Source organism: Felis catus, chromosome A1 (assembly GCF_018350175.1).
Source record: "Felis catus isolate Fca126 chromosome A1, F.catus_Fca126_mat1.0, whole genome shotgun sequence".
Taxonomy (NCBI): Eukaryota; Metazoa; Chordata; class Mammalia; order Carnivora; family Felidae; genus Felis; species Felis catus.
In genome coordinates this window covers 114,848,849-114,869,128 of record NC_058368.1, presented here as the reverse complement: position 1 = coordinate 114,869,128, position 20,280 = coordinate 114,848,849, and the positions used below count along the sequence as shown (strand labels likewise).

Sequence of the window (20,280 nt, the reverse complement as noted above, 5' to 3'; positions counted from 1 at the left end):
TACCCCATTCTCTTTCTGTCTTCAGAGTCTTTGCTCCTGTAGTCTCCCTTGCCTGGAATGCCATGGCTTCCCCCCACTACCACACTTGGCTACCTCAGAACATAGTAATCAATCAAGAAATATCTGTTTGAACCAACAAGAGACAGTTAAGGGATTATACTCCATACCTTTGTATATCCATCACTTCACTCAGGAGCAGCTACTTAACTTGTGAGGCCCCTTGTTCAAAAATTATTAACAATTTCAAGACAGCAGAGTATTCATGAAGCCATTCTAAGCATAAGGCCCTACTATAGGTTTAATATTTATGTCCCCAAAAGTTCATATTTTGAAAACCTAGTGCCAAAACTCATGGTATTAGGAGAGGGACTTTGGGGAGGTGACTAGGTCATAAGGGTGGAGCCCTCTGGAATGGGATTAGTGCCCTTATAAAAGAGGCCCCAGAGACATCCCTTGCCCCTTCTGCCATGTGAGGACACAGCAAGAAGGCTCTATGAACCACAAAGAGAGGAAGAGAACTCTCACCAGAATGTTACCATGCTGATACCTTGATCTTGGACTTTCCGTCCCCAGAACTATGAGAAAGAAATTTCTCAGTCTGTGGTATTTTGTTATAGCAGTGCAAAGGCCTTAAAGATGAAAGCGCAAGGGTTGTTTTGAGAAGAGAAGGGTCAGGTGACAAAAAGGATATGCTAAGGGACTTGCAGTATGCCCTGTAAGCTAGGGGAGTCAGCTTTCTACCTCTGAGAAACCTTGAAAAGCTTACCAGGAAGACTTGAGCTTTCACCGTGTCCCAGGCACTTCCTTTGTGCCAGGTGGTGGGGGAGCCATGACACGATAGAGAATAAAACTACCCTGATGCTCTTCTCACACAACTTAAAATATAATGGAAGAGACAGCTATTAAAACAGGTAAAACTATAAAAAGGAAGTCAAGTGTGAAGATAGAAGAGAGATAGAAGTAGATATGAGGGGGAAATTAACCTAGGCTGGGTTCAGCGACCTGAGGAAGTGACCTTTATGTTATGACCCACGCCGGTCATACTTTAGCACTCACCTCTCTACCAAGGTCTATCAAGGTCTCTGATAACCTCCATGATGCCAAATCCAGTGGTCAGTCTCGTGCACAGTTGACCTTTACCATCATCAGTGCTTGATCACTCTCCTTCTTGACACACGATCTTCATTGGGCCTCCAGGACACTAGGTTCTTCTGAGTTTCTTCAGCATCCCTAGCTGCAACTTCTTATTCTCCTTTGGAGATTCCTTCTAAATCCTCCCAACCTTTAAATGTTAGAGCAGCAGTTCTCAAAGTGCACTCCAAGGACTCCTGAGTCCCTTTTTTTGGGGGGAGGGGGGGCGGGTAGTAAGGTGAAAACTATTTTCATAATAATATTAGAATATCATTTGCCTTTTTCACTCCCAGTCTTTCATGGTGTACACTATAGTGTTCCAGACGACATGATGTATCATATGGCATCACACAGAATGCAGAAGCAGATGGAGAATCCAGTTACCTTTTATTAAACCAGACAGTTAAAGAGATTTGCAAAAATGCAAATAATAATGACACTTCTCCCTAAATTTCCTTTTGTTTTCGACAACATTGTCATTTTGCTTTAAAAGATGTTATTGATGATAATGTAATAATACAGTAAACATTGACAGACAAAACTCACATAAACAAAAGCTCTTTGAGATCCTCAAAAAGTTTTAAGAGTGTAGAAGATTCTTGAGATCAAAAAGTTTAAGAACTGATGTTACAGTGTCCCAGGATCCATCCTTAGACCCTTTTGTCTGCCATAAACCCATTGGCGACCTCATCCAATCTTTTGGCATTAAATATGCTGACAATTCCAGGTTTATGATGCAACCTGAACCTTTCCCTTGAATTCTAACTCCCATATTCATTTCCCTACTTGATACCTCCATTTGGATACCTAGTAGGCATCTAGACATTTCACTTTATATGTCTATATGTCTAAAACTGATTTCCTGACAACTGTCCAAACCTGCTGATCCCACAGTTTTATTCCTTTCATTAAATGGCAACTCCATTCTTCTAGTTGTTTAGGCCAAAAACCTTGGAATCATCCTTGACCATGTTCTTTTCCTCACACATTTTATATCTGATTACTCAACCAATCCTGTGCCTCTACCTTCAAAATGTAGTGTGTGTGTGTGTGTGTGTGTGTGTGTGTGTGTGTGTGTGTGTGTATTTTATACCATTTCCACTGTTAACATCCTGAATCAAACCATCATTATCACTTACTTAAATTTCACAGAAACCTCCTGACTGGTCTCCTTACTTTCGCCCTTGCCTCCCACAGTCTACTCTTATTTCAGCAGCTGGAGTGATTCTGTTAAAATATAAGTCCATACATGTCACTCCTACTCTGCCCAGAATCCTCCAATGGCTCCTATCCCACCCAGAGGAAAAGGCAAGGTCCTTATAAGGGCCTGCAGACCTTACCTGCTCCTACACATTTCTCTGACACACTGGCCTCTTTACTATTCCTGGAACCCATCAGGCAGGCTCTCCCCTTAGGGCCTTTGCTTTCTGCCTGGAATGCTCTCCTTCAAATAACTGCCTGACTCACACTCTCTCACCTCCCCCAGGTCTAGGCTCAGCTGTCACTTTTTGAGGGAGGCCTCTTGGCCACCCTATTTAAAATTGCAACTATTTCCTCCAACATCCCCATCCCTCTTTCCTTGCTTTTTATTTCTCCTTAGAGTATATCACCATCTGACATATAAAGTCATACATATATTTATATTTATATATTTATTTTTTAACTTATTGTTTTCTCCTGTTTTCCACCAGAATTTAAGCCTCATGAGGGTGAGAATTGTTGTCTATTTTATTCAGTGCTATATCTTTGATGCCTAGAATAGTGCCTGGTACATAGCAGATCCCTCAATAAATATTTGTTGAATGAATGAAAGAATGAAAAGTGGGACCTTAAAAAAAGACAATGACAAAATGGATAGGGAGGGAAGGAAAGAGTTTGATTCTAGACCAAGGGACAAGGAACTTTGAAGGTCCTGAGTCCCATTACAGGAAAAGAAGTTCTCTGATTTAGGAGCTGGTGAGGTAAGCAGAGGCCAGACTGGAGAGGGCTTTTTAAGGCTTCACACTTTACTACGAGGGGAAGGGGACACTACAAAGGATTTTACACAAAGAGATAATATGATCTTATTTTGTTTTTAAAAATTTTGCTTTGGAAGAAAGCAGATTGTAAAGCAGTGCACATAATACCCTATTTATGTTTGAACAACATACATATCCATTTTAATACTCTTTTCTCATAGCTGCTAAGCCATTTAAAACATATCATCTGTTCAGAACCCTCCAGTTTGTCCTATCTCACTCAGAATAAAATCTACAAGATCTTGCCTAGCAACCTCAGGCCCATCTTTGGCTTTTCCCCTACATCTTTCCCTACTGCCCTGTACTTTTCCATAACACATCAAGCACTTTCCTGCCTCATGGCCTTTGCGTTTCCAGTTCCTTATGCTTGGAATGGTCTTCCCCCCATAGCATTTTATCTCACCCCATGGCTTCATTCAGATCTCAAAGGTCTCCTTGTTCAAGCGGCATTCCCTAACTGCCCTTCATAAAATACCACTAGCACCCACTTCCCTCCCCTACCCTCTCCATTATATTTTGTATTTTTTAAAGATATTTTAAATTTTAATGTATTTTTTTTGAGAGAGAGAGAGAGAGCACATGAGTGGGGGAGAGAGGCAAAGGGAGAAAAAGAGAGAATCTTAAGCAGGCTCCTTGATCAGTGTGGAGCCAGATGAGGGCTCAGTTCCATGACCCTGGGATCATGACCTGAGCTAAAATTGAGATTTGGACACCCCACCACTGAACCAGCCATGTGTGCTTCCATTTTATTTCTTTATCCTACTGTACTTCATAGCACTAGTCACCACCTAATACATTATATGAGTACTTATTTACTATCTGTCTTCTCCATTAGAATGTAAGTGTTGTTAAAGCAGGTAAATTTTTCTGTTCATTGTTGTGGTTCCAGCACCTAAAACTGTGCCTGGCGGATAAGAGGTTCTCAGTTGAATGAATGGTTACAAGTGTGTAACAATACACAGCAAAGTTTTGTGATTACATGCTGGGAGAGGAGCTAAGAGCACTTTTAGGTTTTCTGTATATAGAATAGTATATAAGGGTAGTGCATGGAAAAAAGTGGATAGATTTGGGACCTATGCAAAAGGACAGAAGATCCTCAGTGTTGCGAGTAGATTGGATATGGAGCTTTCTAACTTGATCAGCTGAAGAAATTATGGTGCCACTGACCCAGATGGAGAGCTCTGGAGGTAAAGGAGGTACAGATAGCGTGGAAAACAATGCAGACAAAGAGCTGTTTTCTGTCATGCTTAGTTTTAGTACCTACCAGACATCTAAGAAGAGATATCCTGTAGACAGCAGTATATCCAAATCTGAACTCAGGAAAGGCCGAGTGGAGATAGAGGTATGGGACTCATCTGCACCTGGAGAACGTGCAGAAAGAAAAGATGGAGGCCCAAGATCAACTTTTAAGAGAAAGAAGAGCTAGAACGGGAGACCGAGTTCCCTTCTGCAGCCCCAGAGCCCTCCTTTTCCTTTCCTACATCATGATCTTGTCAATTTCCTGCGCCCTCTACTTGGAAATCTCTTTTCCCTAACTCTTCATCTTGCCTCCTTCTTTTTCTTTTTTTTTTTTAAATTAAATATTTTATTTAGTGTCTGTATGCTGGATTTTTTAGATCACTTACACTGTGATTGGGATCTTTTCAGCCATTTTTAAAATATTTTATTCTTTTTGGAACAGAGTCTCCAAAATGATCTCTGATAGTTCATCTTTATTGACATGTTGACATTATTTTGTGTAACTTTTTAGAATATTCCATAAAGCCTTGCTGATTCTTTTCATTGTTTTTTTTTATTTTTTTTTATTATTTTTTTTAAATTTTTTTTTTAACGTTTGTTTATTTTTGGGACAGAGAGAGACAGAGCATGAACGGGGGAGGGGCAGAGAGAGAGGGAGACACAGAATTGGAAACAGGCTCCAGGCTCCGAGCCATCAGCCCAGAGTCCGAGGCAGGGCTCGAACTCACAGACCGCGAGATCGTGACCTGGCTGAAGTCGGACGCTTAACCGACTGCGCCACCCAGGCGCCCCACATTTGACTCTTGGTGTATATTCTACAGGTTTGGACAAATGTGTAGTAACATGTATCTGTCATTATAATACTGTACAAAGTATTTTCACTGTCCTGAAAATCTGCTACGCTTTGCCTATTCATCCCTGCCTCTGCTTCTCATTCTTAAGGACCAATTTTGACATCGCCTAGTCAGAGAGGCCTTCCCTGACCACACCCCCACACTCCAGCCACTCTCTACCACATTACCTTATTTCTACTCTCTATAGCACTCATCCCTCTCTAGAATTGCCTTGTTTGTCTACTGGTTTATTTTCTGTCTCCTCCATTAGATTCTAAGTTTCATGAGGACAGGAATCTTTCTGACTGTTTCCACTTCTCTGCTTCTGCATAGTACCTGGAACATAAAATGCACTTTAAAAATATTTCCAGGGTCGCCTTTATTGGCTGGCTCAGTCAATAAAGCATATAACTCTTGATGTCATGGTCGTGAGTTTGAGCCCCTTGTTGGGTACAGAGATTATTTAAATAAATAAAACTTTACAAAATATATTGGCAGAAAGAATGAGTGGCTATAGATATGGGAGGAAAACCAAGTGGCAGTGAAGCCAAGAAATTGTTCACTAATGTCAATTGATGACATTTGGGTTGAGGCTTGCATTTAGTTAACCTTGCATTAAGGTTTCAACTTACTTCCGGTTGCTGAACATAGAGCACATAATCATGAGGGTTAAACTACACTAAGAATGTAATAGAAAAACAATGATGGGGCACCTGGGTGGCGCAGTCGGTTAAGCGTCCGACTTCAGCCAGGTCACGATCTCGCGGTCTGTGAGTTTGAGCCCTGCCTCGGGCTCTGGGCTGATGGCTCGGAGCCTGGAGCCTGTTTCCAATTCTGTGTCTCCCTCTCTCTCTGCCCCTCCCCCGTTCATGCTCTGTCTCTCTCTGTCCCAAAAATAAATAAACGTTAAAAAAAAAAATTTTTTTTTAATTAAAAAAAATAAAAAAAAAACAATGAAAAGAATCAGCAAGGCTTTATGGAATATTCTAAAAAGTTACACAAAATAATGTCAACATGTCAATAAAGATGAACTATCAGAGATCATTTTGGAGACTCTCTACATTATGACAGTTTTGTTATTATTTATCTACATTGGACTGGTTAAATATCTTCACAGTTTGCAAAGCACTTTTCCAGGATATTATCTCATGGGAGGCACTTCACAACCCTTAAGGAAGGTAAAACCAAATGAGTGAAGTTCCAAAACTGATGAAGATGAGAACTGGCTTGGCAGCCTTGGAATGAAAAGTTGGAAAATCTTTACCTCTTGTTGTGGCCGTGAAATAATGAACACACACACACACACACACGACCACCACCAATATTAACTCCCATAGAAGAGATCAAAGTGACTCTTGGCTTAACCTGAAGAAAGCTAACAAAGAAGGTCAGATTTGGACAAGAGTCAATAAAAACTAAAGGTAAAACCACTGTGTAGGACCACATGAGGGTCAAAGACAAATGAATGCCTGATGGCCCTGATTGCCTATTTCTCTCCAGACAGGTGGGGGGAAAGCAGTAAAGCCCTGCCACCCTGGAAGCTTTGTCTATTATTCCTCATTTCTGTATAGCTCAGTAACTCACAACTCAGGCTGCACATCAGAATCACCTGGAGAGTTTTTGTTTGTTTTTTTAAGAGAGTGCAAGCACCAAATTGGGGAGAGGAGCAGAGGGAAAGAATCCTAAGCTCCGCACGGAGCCTGACACAGGGCTCAATCCCATGGCCCTGGGATCATGACCTGAGTTGAAACTAAGGGTTGGACACTTAACCAACTGAGCCACCCAGGTGCCACTGGAAATCTTTTTAAAATATGATACCTAGGGAGTGCCTGGGTGGCTCAGTCAGTTGAGTATCTGACTCTTGATTTCAGCTCGTGAGCTCACAGTTCCTGAGATTGAGCCCTACATCAGGCTCTGGGTGACAGCGTGAAGCCTGCTTGGGATTCTCTCTCTCGTTCTCTCTGCCCTTGCCCCACTAGTGTTCACACAATCTCTCTCTCTCTCTCAAATAGGGTACCTGGGTGGCTCAGTCAGTTAAGTGTCTGTCTTTGGCTTAGGTCATGGTGTCACAGTTCATGAGTTCAAGCCCCACATCAGGCTTTATGCTGACAGCGCGGAGCCTGCTTGAGATTCTCTCTCTCCTCTCTCTCTGCCCCTACCCTGCTTGCATTCTCTGTCTCAAAATAAATAAATAAAACTTTCTTTTAAAAATTAAAATAAACTAAAAAAAAGCGTCATTAAAGAAAATATATCATACCCAGGCACCACCACCAGAAGCAGGGATTCAACTCTTCCTAGGTAGGGACTAAGCAATTTTTAAATCTCCCAAGTTGATTCTAATATGCAGCCAGAGTTGAGAAAACACTGATAACTATTCTAAGCCCAGACAGAAAACAAAGTCAAGTCAAGTATACTTACAACTCACTCATTAATTCATTTGCTCATACAATAATAATTACTTTAGGGGCACCTGACTGACTCAGTAAGTAGAGCATGCAACTCTTGATCTCAGGGTCGTCAGTTCGAGCCCCACATGGCGCGTAGAGATTAAATAAATAAAACATAAAAAAATTATTTTAAGACTCCATAACTGAAAATAATAATAGCTCATAGCTAACAAGTCTTTGGTATATGCCAAGCTTTGTGCTAAGAACTTCATGTGTCACTCAAGCCTCTCAACAATCCTGAAACAGTTACTACTTTTTTCCTCATTCTATGGATGAGAAAACATAGACTCAGGTCACACTGGGAATATGTGACAGTGCTAGGACCCAAATCCCCCAGAATCCAGAACCAGACTCGTAACGACCCCCACTTAGCCTCTGAATATCAATGCCTTGTAAGAACTTTTTGTTGAAAAGCCAAATTCAAACAGTTTTCATGTCAAGACTACATCATGATGGAAATAATTTAAATTCCAGGTTCTTAAGCTGTGTGCATTTTGTCTTTTTGCATAGCTCCAATTTGACAAATGGGGCTGGCTGGGGTCTTGGGGGTGGGGGGAGGCCAAGAGCTCACTTGTCTCTCTTAGGTTTGTTTTTTTTTAATGTTCTTATTTTTGAGAGAGAGAGAGAGAGAGAGCGCCGCACGCATGCATACGAAGACAGGTGGAGGAGGGACAGACAGAGGGGGACAGAGGATCAGAAGCGGGCTCTGTGCCGACAGGAGAGAGGCTGATGTGGGGCTTGAACCCACAAACCAGGAGATCATGACCTGAGCCAAAGTCACACTCTCAACCATCTGAGCCATCCAGGTGCCTCCACTGGGTTAAGTTTTAAATAAAAAAATCAGGGCGCCTGGGTGGCTCAGTTGGTTAAGTGTCCAACTTCAGCTCAGGCCATGACCTAACGGTTCATGAGTTCGAGCCCCGCGAGTTCGGGCTCTGTGCTGACAGCTTGAAGCCTGCTTTGGATTCTGTGTCTCACTCTCTCTCTCTCCCCCTCCCACTCATGCTCTCTCTCTCTCTCTCTCTCTAAAAAGTAAACATGAAAAAAAATTTTAATAAATAAAATAAAAACATCAAACTAAGGCCCTTGACACTTATAACACATGTGTAAGGTTCTCTTTATTCATGCTATTCATCTTCCCTGCAGAAAGTAAAATCAAGATTTAGTTCTTAAAATCAGTCAGCAGCGGGTGTTCATGATTCTCTCCTCTCTGATATGATCAAAGATGTGTACACAAAAACAAACACTTCCCTCCCCTTTCGTGCTCATATTTTTGTTGATGACAATGGAAAAGGGAACTTGAAAGGAAAAAAGTTAAAGACTGTGACAACGAAGCAAAATTTTATCTAAAAATAAGTCTTTTAAAAAGGGGAGGGAATGGAGGAGTGGGGATGGGCTTTATTCTCCTCTTGAAGAGTATCAGTGGGCTTTATTATGAAAACCTGGTTCTTTGTATTCACTATTCTAAAAATTCTTTTTTTGTCTGGCATTTTTAGATTTTCATAGGAGTATGAAAAGTGCGATCAAAATAAGAATTGTTGCATTGTAGCATAAATGGAATTAAACTATTACACTTTAGATCTCAGATGTATTGGTGAATGAGTCATGTGTCTCCATTCATTGCTTCTGTTGCCTGACAACAATTTTTCTAGATTCTAAGAAACTTTGAGGAAAATAAAATCCACTGGAACAAAGCAGAGAGATACATCTGCCAGGAATCTTTACATGCTCCTGTAGGTCTGCATACAAGCATTCTGCATACAGGAGAACTTGGAAGCCAAGTCAGCCTTTGCTTTTTGTTTACCCAGAATGAATCTGATTCTGGGTTGACTGGACTCTACTGGGCTGAGTAGGCCATGGGATTCCCGGACTACAGGAGCTCCCAGTGGAGCATGGCAAACCTACAATCTGGACTGGTTCTTACCGGTCTGGCTTCTTTATTTCTTTAATCACAATAAATCACTCTCCATAGAGCCTGGCAGAAACCTGCCCCTCTATCACTGAAGACAATTATCATATTCATTTGTCCATTCATTTGTTCAATCAACAAATATTTCAGAGTACCTATTATATGACACACATTGTATTAGACCCTGGAGATACAGTAGTGAGCAGCCCTCATGAAATTTACATTCTAGAAAAGGAGAAAGACAGTAAGGTAACAATTAAATGGACAATATGATTTCAAATAGAGTAAATATTAAGAGTGATGTGGAAGAAGCATGCTCATTTAGATAGGTCAGGAAAGGCCTCACTAAAAAGATGGTGTTTGAGCTGAGACTTGAATGACCAGAAGAGCATGGTGATGGAGCCAAATGTCCCAGAGGAGGAAACTGCATGTGCAAAAGCCCCAGGATGGGAATAAGCATGGCATATTCAAGGAAGAAAAGGAAGGCCATTATACTGAGGGGTAGTAAATGAGGAAAAGAGTAGCACTTGATAAGGCCACAAAAGTAGGCAGGAGCCAAATCAGTGGAAGGCTCTGTAGGTGACAATAAGGAGTTTGGATTATCCTTTTAAAGCAGCAGGAGCCTCCCAGGGGATTAAGAATTGGAGTGAAAATGATCTGATTTGTATTTTTAATTATTTTTTTTAAGTTTATTTATTTATTTTGAGTGAGAGAGCAAGAGCAAGAGAGAGAGAGAGAGAGAAGGGGAAGATACAGAGGGAGAGAGAGAATCCCATGCAGACTCCGCACCAGTGGGGAGCTTGATCCCACAAAATGTGAAATCATGACCTGAGCCCAAGAGTCAGAAGCGCAACCAAGTGAGCCACCCAGGTGCCCCTGATTTGCATTTTTAAAAGGTCACTTTGAGGTGCCTGGCTGGCTCAGCCAATAGAGAATACAACTCTTGATCTAGGGTCATGAGTTCAAGCCCCACATTGGGAGTGGAGCCTATATCATTAAAAATAAATAAATAATAAATAAATAAATAGTCACTTTGTTGTATTAAGAATGGAGTGTAAGAGAACATAAGTGAATGCCTATCATCATTCATTCATCTATTCATATTTTCAGAATATTTTTTGGGTGCCTAATTGCCAGGCAATGTGCCAAGCACTGGAAATCATGGTGACAAAAGCATTATTCCTCCCCTCAAGGAGCTTACAAGACCATTGGAGAGACACAGGAGTACATAGTCTCTTATAATGAGCTAAGTGCTGTGCTGGGAATAATCTCCATGTGACATAGGAACCCAGAAGAATTCATTCATTCATTCATTTAGTAAATACTTATGTGCCCAGGTCTTAAGATACAATGGTGAACTAAACAGACAAGGCACGTATCCCCATGGTGTTTACAGATTAGTGGAGGAGATACACCAATTAAACACACAGACCTATCATTACCCATTGTGATATGACCTATGGAAGACAAATGATGTGACTGTATAGGAGGGGAGCCTGGTATAGTCCGGGAGGGCTCAGGAACCCTGAAGCATGAGCTGCAGCTATGTATTTTAAGTAGAAATTTTAGGTAGAAAAGGAGAGGAAGATTGTCAATTATACCTCAATAAAGCTGGGGAAAGAGTAGGGAGAGAGTACTGTGGGCCAACCCCAGCTAGGTGGATTGGGAAACACTGTCTGACATCTAAGCTGAGTCCTGAAGGATAAGTAGAAGTTAGCCAGGTGAGGGGAGTTAGAGGGGGGAAGAGAAGGCATTCCAGGACAATAGAACGGCCTATGCAAAGACATGGAGGCAACAGAAAACACATCGGATTCTGGAAAAAAGCCAAGTGTTCAATATGGCTGGGCTGTATAGTAGTAAGGCACAGCAAGATTAAAGAGAATGGAGGGGTAAAGCAGGATTAGAATCTTCTGAACTTCATTCTGAGGGCAGCAGGAAACTGCTAAAGGACTTTAAGCAGGAGAAAGACCAGGCCCAATGAAGTATTAGGAACTTCTCTGGACACACAGAGAAAACTGGCTGTGCCCTCACAACCTGCCATACTTTATCTAGAAGAGATCTTACTGCAAGTAGGTGTTAGGCTTTCATGGAAATCCCTCTTCAGGCTTTCTGAGCTGAGGGAGGGCTAGTTTAGCAAATGAGTTTGGCCACCCTATTTGGCCACTCTATTACTGCCTCTTCCCACTGTCCACAGCCCAGCACAGGACCAGCAGGATTAATGAATTCAAAAGACATCTGCTGGTTGTGCTGAGCAACAACTTATCTGGGTCTCCATAACTGGGCACACCAGGGAACCCAGTTTCCTCTAGCCTCATGGGCCATAATGTGGTGGACAGAGCAAGGGCCCTTCAGATATCAATGGTTTATTCCTTTCATTAATTTGCTTAAGGTGAGGTTATGGACAACCCTCCCCCCAACACACACACACCCAGACTAGTATCATTTGCACTCAGCATTTTGCTTTCATCTTGAACTTCCAGCCAAACATCTAGCTCTCTAGACCAAAGCCATTTTAGCCTGGTAGTGGGCAATGTCTTCTGATTGCTCTGCCCTCCAAGGGGTCTTTAGATTCAGGGGTGGGGAGAAGGTGTCCTGTGTCTCCTTGAGACTAAGGTCCAGGACACCAGGGTGAGATTTCCAAAATGTTGCCTAGGTGCATCCTTCCTGCCTCAGATGGCTTCCCATTGTTACAGGATAAAATCTAAACAATTTAGCCCAGCCTACAGGGCCCTTGGGAACACCCTCTTCCATGAGCTGTCCCCCTGCCTAGAGGGCCCTTTCCCCAGATATCCCTGTGGTGGTACCTTCTTACCATTCGAGTCTCAAATTAAATGGTACCTTCTCAATTTGGCCTCCCTGACAACCCACTCTAAGATAGCTGGATAGTCACTCTCTATCTCATCATCCCACTGTATTTTCTTCATAGCATATGTCACCATCTAAAATTAGTTGTTTATCTACTTGCTGATTGTTGGTCTTCTCCCTCTAGGATGTGGCCTGACAGCTTGGCTCTTGTCTGCTGCTTGGTTCTTGTTCACTGTTTCATCCCCAGTATCTAGAACAATGTCTGGCACATAGTGGTGCTGAATGAATGAACAGTCCTGGCCTATCTTCATCCTACTCTATCCCTGCAGTGTTCCCTAAGCTTTGGAGGGATGGAGGTGGGTGGAGGTCTTCAGACCTGCCTTGCTAATGATAATGATAGCCCCTAATGCCTACAACCTGGAACGACTTTCCTCCCTTCCTGGCCACGAACCTCCTCACTTCCACACTTATTTTCCCTTTTCTTCCTCGTCATTCATGGACTCCCATGGATAGGAGTATAGGAGAATGCTCACTATCAACTCTTGCAGGATTAAACAAAGAGGCCCAGAAAAGTGACAGCTAAAGTTTGCACAGTGCTTCCCACCCCTCCAAGCATGTCCTCAAACTTTATCTCACTATGGTCTATGTATGGGGAAGGGAAGTAATTTTTATCCTATCAGTGAGACTCAGAGAGGTCCAGCAGCCTGCCCAAGGAGTGAGTTGCTCTATTAGCAGTGCCTTTATTCTGCTATTTGGGAGCTCTTAACATGCTCATCCAAGATTTAGTTGCTAAGCTCCTAGGACGTGTGTGTAATTATTGTTGTCTAAAATACAGAACAGCAGAATGTGTAATTAGGTGCTTTTAATAAAGCCCTTTTGGATGATGCAGATGCTGATGCTGATGATGCTGAAGATGATGGCAATTTTTGATAATGATGACGATGAAGATGCTATCCTTGAAGACAAGGACCAGGAGGGAGCCCTTCTCTCAGAATGGAGCCAGAGCCAGCACCACGGGCAAAGGGCTGATCAGGATGCAGCACTGCCTAGCATGTGATCTGAACTGGAGTTAGGCCACCTGTGACCTCCTCAGGGCTCCATTCTAATTGTTTGTGTGGCCTCACCAAGTGTCAATTTCCTCACCTCTAAATGGAAAGATTACCTGACTCTCATGGTTGTCGGGAGGCTCTTTGGAAGTAATCAAACAGGCTTATTATCACCGAGCCTTTATCACAGTAAATGCTTTGTGGTTATGCTAGCAAATTCTTACAAACAGCATACTTTAGGACAGGTAATGTTCTAAGCACTTTATATATATTAGCTCATTTATGTAACACACTATAAGGTAGGAATGAACATCATCACCTCTGTTTAATAGAGAAACTAAGGCACACACCAGGAAGTAGAATAATTTGACGATGATCACAGAGCCAGAAAGTGCCAGACCTGGGTGTTGGACCAGGTGTGAGTCCAGAGGTCACACAGCCGTGGTGACCATAGAGACGCACTGCTCAGATCTCCCTTTGAAAGAACTGTTGCGGTGGACAGAGTTGGGCCACCTTGAGACTCATCACAGCATCCACACCAAGGCCTTGCTTGTTCTGGGCCACTCTCAGCCTCTGACCCACAGTAGGGGTGCCAGAGCCGGGCCGTTCCTGCCCAACATGAGACTCCTCTGATGGGCAACTTTTGTGTGCATGTGGTAAAAGATACATAACATGAAATTTTCCAAATTTATCATTTTAGCTATTTTTAAATATACAGATCAGTGGCATTACGTACATTCACATTGTTGTGCAACCATCATTGTCAGTCATCTTCAGAACCTTTTCATCTTCCCAAACTGAAACCTCATACCCATTAAACATTAACTCCTCAGGGTGCCTGGGTGCCAGTCGGCTGAGTATCCAACTCTTGATTTTCGCTCAGGTCATGATCTCACCTTCATGAGATCAAGCCCACATCAGGCTTAGCACTGGACATGGAGCCTGTTTAAGATTCTCTCTCTCCCTTTCTTTCTGCCCCTCTCCTGTACTCTCTCTCTCTTAAAAAAAAAATTGGGGCACCTGGGTGGCTCAGTTGGTCAAGCAGCTGACTTTGGCTCAGGTCATGATCTCACAGTTCATGAGTTCAAGCCCCACATTGGGCTCTGTGCTGACAGCTCAGAGCCTGGAGCCTGCTTCAGATTCTGTGTCTCCCTCTCTCTCTGCCCCTCCCCAGCTCGCTCTCGCTCTCTCTCTCTCTCTCTCTCTGTCAAACAAATAAACATTAAAATTGTTTTTAAAAAATTAACTCCTCAGTTTACATAGTATATTCTTTTCGAAACTTCTTTTGTTATATATATCTCATTATAGAATCACATGCCAGTAAAAACAAGAAAATTAAATTCACCTGTTATTCAGGGTGAATAACCTGGGTGAATAACCTGAGCCTGGGTGGCTCAGTCGGTTGTGTCCCACTTTGGGTCAAGTCATGATCTCACTTGGGTCAAGTTCATGAGTTTGAGCCCTGTGTCAGGCTCTGTGCTGACAGCTCAGAGCCTGGAGTCTGCTTCAGATTCTGTATCTCCCTCTCTGTCTGCCCCTCCCCTGCTCGTGCTCTCTCTCTCTCTAAAAGAAACAAACATTAAAAAAATTTTTTCAATAAAAATAAATAAATTCCCCTGTTATTCTACTACCCCAGATCGTTTTCAACTATTGCCATCTTAGTTTCATTATGAGGTAGATCTCTCTAGATGTTTATCTCTGCATATTAGTTTCTCTTTAAAGAAACTGGTTTCTCCCACAGGATGAATTGGATGGAAATAACTTTAAGGAGCTTGGTTTCTATAAAGTGACTCAGTTCAGGAATGCATTCATTCATCCATTCATTTAATACATATTTATTAAACAGCTACTAAATACCAGGCCCTGTCCAGGCACAAGGGGTATAAGACAGACACAGCACTTGACTCCAGAAAGCATACAGGCTAGTGGAACCAGACACATCACCAAGCATTTACAATACACTGCTGTGTGGGTCAGTGTGGGGCCTCCAAGCCCAACCTGGCTTCTTGGAGAATGGAGTATCTAAGTCAAGACCCGAGGAATGGTAAGAAGTTAACCAGGCAAAAGAGAAGACATTTTAAGAGGCATTATAGGACTAGAACCTAGGCAAAGGGGGATACCTATAATAGGCTTGATTGTCTAAGGAGCAGCTGACTCTGCCCACAACTGTCAAAAATGATGAAGGAAGGTGTGCGTGTGTGTATATGTGTACATGTGGGAGTGCGTGTGTGTGTGGCAGCAGCAACTCAGACTGCGCAGGCGATAAGACCTTACCCAGTCGAGGTCTTGGCTGGGTAAAGGCTTTCAAAAAGTAGATACTCAGGAACCTACCAGAGGAGTGAAACTAACTGATCCCTAGCCTCAAACTAGAAATATTGGCCAACCATTCAGCTCTCTGAGGACAGGGATGGCAGCATCTCCATCTCCGTGGAGAACATAGGACCAAGGTAAAGCCAGACACAAAGAGGACCCTCGGTTATAACTGGTGCCCATGGATTGGTGTTTCTCAGCCTAAAGCCGCGTTAGGCAAGAGGAAGACACCCTGGATGATGCTACATCATCTCATGACACCTCTTAAGAGTGCAGTTGGTTCAACATGAAGAAAGGAGTCTAGGGTCTTGGAAGTGATGTAGAAAAAGTATGAAAGCTTGGCCTTTCCCTGAGTAGATCTCAATTATTAATCAACAACAGCAGCAGCACTGCCCATCACAGAATTTCCATCATAGGTTAGAGATAAGGAGATAGTAAGTATTGTTTCAAGTATCGTTTTGATATTTTTAATAAAAGTTTTATTTATTTTGAGAGAGAGAGAATGTGAGGGTGGGAGGGGCAGAGAGAGAGGGAGAGAGAGAATCCCGAGCAGGCTCTGCACTGTCAGCACAGAGCCCATCGTAGGGCTCGAACTCATGCACTTTGAGATCATGACCTGAGTCAAAATCAAGAGTCATTTTCCTTTTGATTAACAGCAACTGACATCTTATTTTCTGCATCCTATAATTTTTCTTGGCCACTTTCTATTTTATTTTATTTTATTTTATTTTATTTATTATTTTCCTGAGAGAGAGAGAGAGAGAGAGAGAGAGAGATAGCGTGAGTGAGGGGCAGAGAGAGAGGGCCAAAGAGAGAATCCCACGAGGGGCAGAAAGAGAAGAGAGACAGAGATGGAGACAGAGTGTGGAGTCCAAATCAGGACCCTAGCTCATCCTACGTGGGGCTCGAACCTCACCAATCATGAGATCATGACCAGAGCCAAAGTTAGATGCTTAATGGACTATGCCACCCAGGCACCCAGCCATGTTCTATTTTAGCATATGAGTATAAATAAAATTATTTAATGAGAAAATATCAAAAAGGCTCGAAGTGTGCTGACAGGCACCACCATCTCATTAAATGTGAATATCTTTATGAAGTAACTTAGGTTTTTTGGGGGAAAAAAGCAGTAGAAAACCACAGTGTGGTATTTTTAGGTATGTAGGTGAGGCAGCACCCACACATGCCACCACATCCCTCTGAACAGTGAAGACAGATCCTCACTTCTCCCAGGCTGGGAGGGATGGGCTAAGATGACCTGGCAGTACTTCCTTAATGTTATCTTCCTTGAAAGTCAGCAAGCCTTCCACTCCCACATCCAAGTTCAGTGCATGGTGAAGCAGCTGCCAGCAGTGGCCTAGGGAGTCAAGGCCAGTGTCTGTGGTCAATGAAGCCTTGGCACTGAAATGGACAGGAACACCCTCAGTCCTTGTAGCTGGAGCCCTAAGATAGGCAAGCACAAAAAGCAGTACCTACCAGGGGTCTGCATGCCCTGCCCATGGAAGAAATGTCACTACCTCCCTCAGGGACAGGCCTGGGTGGGGGTTGTCACTGGGTGGGTGAACACCCACTGGTCTTCTCAGCCAGTTTGGGAATCAGGGTAAAAATAACACTAGCCGCATCATTTTCCAAAATTAAGGGCGATGCTATAGCAAATGTATGCAGATGTATACAGACACAGATGGGAACAAGTGTATTTAATTGTAAATGAGTCAGAACAGAGCAAATGAGATTTCCCTTATATTTGGGTTCCAAAAATTACAGAGAAAATGTGCCTGAGGCAGAAACAAATCCCAAAAAAAAAACACCCAACCCCAAAACACACACACACACACACACACACACACACACACACAAATGCGAATAGGTTATTAAGGCAAGAGCCACATGGAAAGGAACCTTTGGCATCCTGGTAGTTTAGGTCTGTGGTAGTTTAGGTCTCCTCGGGGTTTGTGAGAAAATGTCCTGGCTCCCGAGAGCTTGATCCCAGAGGCCCTAATGTGGCCACAGTGCTCACAGATGGACACAGGCAGAGAGAGCAGGACCCAGGGTACCCTGGCCTCATCTGGCCCCTAGATGCCACAGAAAATGGGGAAAGGAAGGGAGGCTGTAATGGACTGTCCACAAGAAGGGAGCCAAGGGCTAGCTTTTGGGACTTCAGAGAAATGAACTGAGGCAGAGAAAAAGAGAGAGGGAGAAAAGCCCCCTCTGTGTAGTTCCCTGTGGCCAGAGAGAGAGGAATGACAACAGAATATTTCTTGTCAGAGAAAGCACCATTTCTTCTCAACAGCCTTAAGGAAGGTACCTGGTACAGTGCCAGGCTCTTGGTAGATGGCCAGTTAAATACTAGAAGGAAAGGAAAGAGAAGGGACGGAAGGAAGGGAAAATATATCATCTTGCAAGTTCCTTCCATTCTGTAGACTGGAGTGGAAAACTGCAGAAGCAAAAGGGCAGATTGCCCAAGTAAAAAGGACATGCTTCGAAAGACAGGAGTGTACCTACCCTCAGAGCCCAGAGGAATGTGGGGGAAGGGCAGGAAAGTGAGACACACCAATCCTGCCAGACCTCCTACCCCTGTAAGCTCATCCCCTCCACAGGCAGCAGTCTGAAAGTCATACCTACCCCGTGTGCCTGAACGATTGTAATTTGCTCCTCAGAGAACAGAAAAACATCGGTTCCACCACAGCAGGTGAGCCATCCCCAGGGCAGCAACCTGACACGCAAATCAGGAAGCTTTGTGCACCTGAGCAGCTTCAGCACTCAGCAGGAATCTAATAAAAGTCTGCAAGTAGATGAATGTGTGAATGAATGCATGCATGAATGAATGAACACAACAAAGACTTTACCCACCCCAAATCGGCCTCACCCCGGTTTGAGCCATTACCTCACCCTCCCCGGGCTTGTTGCCTCAGCTCTCAACAATTCTCCACCTCCCAGCCCCAGGAGTAGCAAACCCAGCCCTTTTCCTCACTCCAGCTCTCCTGGCAGGAGGATTCCAGGAAGGCAACAAGCAGAGTCTCCTCTGGGGGAAAAGGGCAAAGGGAGCTTTCATCCCAGCCACCCCCACATTCTTTGTCCATCACATTTGCAGTCTTTGCCTGATCTCCCCCAGAAAGCCCAGAGGTCTGGGTTGGCCTAGCTGACATTTGACCCAAGCCCCTCCTCCCCCGCTCCTCAGGGTCCACTCTCACCCTTGCCCCACCCCGGGATTTCAGCTTTGAAGAAAGCCCATACTGTGTGCCCGGTGGTCTGCAGGTCAGCTCCAGGGAGGGATCCTTGTGCTCGGAGTACCACACAGCCCAGGAGAGCCTATGCCTCAGTTCTGCAGGTCCTCTGAGGCACCCCTCCCGGGACCCACCCTGCTAGTTGCCAGTGGATACAGACAGACACGAGAGAGGAAAACAAAGAAATGCCGCACAGCTGTGAGAGCTGTGAGCAGCCCAGCATCGCCAATGCAGCTCCAGTCTACCACATGTCAGCCTGCTGGAACTTAAAAAGAAGCCAAGGAGAGTTGAAAAACTAGCTGCAAGCAGAGGCCCATGTATGCTATTCACAGGCTTTATTTCAGCATCAGCTTCTTACAAAAGCTCAGCCCCCAGCTCTAGCCGCTTTCTGTGACCTGCCTCCCCTTGCCCTGCCCTTGCCTCCTCTGTGTCTGACGCTGCATTATGCATTACGTGTGCTACTTTCTAGCCCCTCCATCTTCCTGCCTCTTGTTCTTCTTCCTCCTCCTCTTTCTTCTTCTCCCCCCTTCTCCACCTGTTCCGTTTGCTCAAGGCTTTTCCATTTATGAAGCTCTTTCAGATACATCAGACATAAGATGAGCTCAGTGGCATATACCAAACGAGGCAATTAGAAGGCAGGTTTTGAAAAGATGGAGACAAGAGACAGGGACTCTGTTAGCTAATAACCACCTGAGCTAGACTATAAAGAGGGAGAAGCATCTTGTAAGCACTTCATCTTGACACTGGGCTTTGGAAAAGCAGGCCCTGCCTTTCATGTCCTCCAAGTTAGACCTAAAGACTGACATCTATGCTTGTGTTTTGTGAGATGTCTGTCTTGGTTTGGGTTCCTCCAAAACAAACCCTGAAACAGGGGTTCAAGCACAAATACTCTATTTAGGAGGTGACTCCAGGAAGCACTGGTAGGGAGTGAGAAAGTGAGACAAAGAAGGAAGCCATAAGAGGGTGTGCTGTAAGGTGTTAAATTACTACTGGGACAACTGGAGCTCAGAACTGCGGGAACTCTACCGGACAATGTGGGAGGTGCCTCAGGGCGGGCCCTGCTTAGGAATGAGGAAGCTGGGCTACACACACACTTCTGTCATTGGTTGAGAGCTGAGAGCTGCTTCTGGAGGTGACCCATGAACTCCCTGGCACTTCCCATTTATCCTGTGCAGAGGCCAAGTGTTCCCTTGGCCAGAATGAAGCCGTCAGGCAGGGTCCCAGGTGCTGCTGTAAGCAGGCTCTGGTACAGAGATGAGCACCGAGAGGACTGGGACAGGGCAACAAAAGCCGCAGGAGCCTTCTAATCAACAGCCCG

The 20,280-nt window shown here is 43.9% G+C and overlaps 1 protein-coding gene across 3 annotated transcripts in view; it reads left to right on the top strand.

The window, feature by feature from the left end:
• LOC123386014 (serine/arginine repetitive matrix protein 1-like) overlaps window positions 1–13,548 on the top strand; it is a 45,309-nt gene extending 31,761 nt beyond the window's left edge. For all 3 annotated transcript variants that reach the window (XM_045059673.1, XR_006599396.1, XR_006599395.1), the window contains one exon: window positions 13,272–13,548. In XM_045059673.1, the coding sequence (XP_044915608.1) occupies window positions 13,272–13,278 (7 nt within the window). In that variant the 3' untranslated portion in view covers window positions 13,279–13,548. The remainder of the gene's footprint in view (window positions 1–13,271) is intronic.
• Window positions 13,549–20,280: the final 6,732 nt, after the last annotated feature.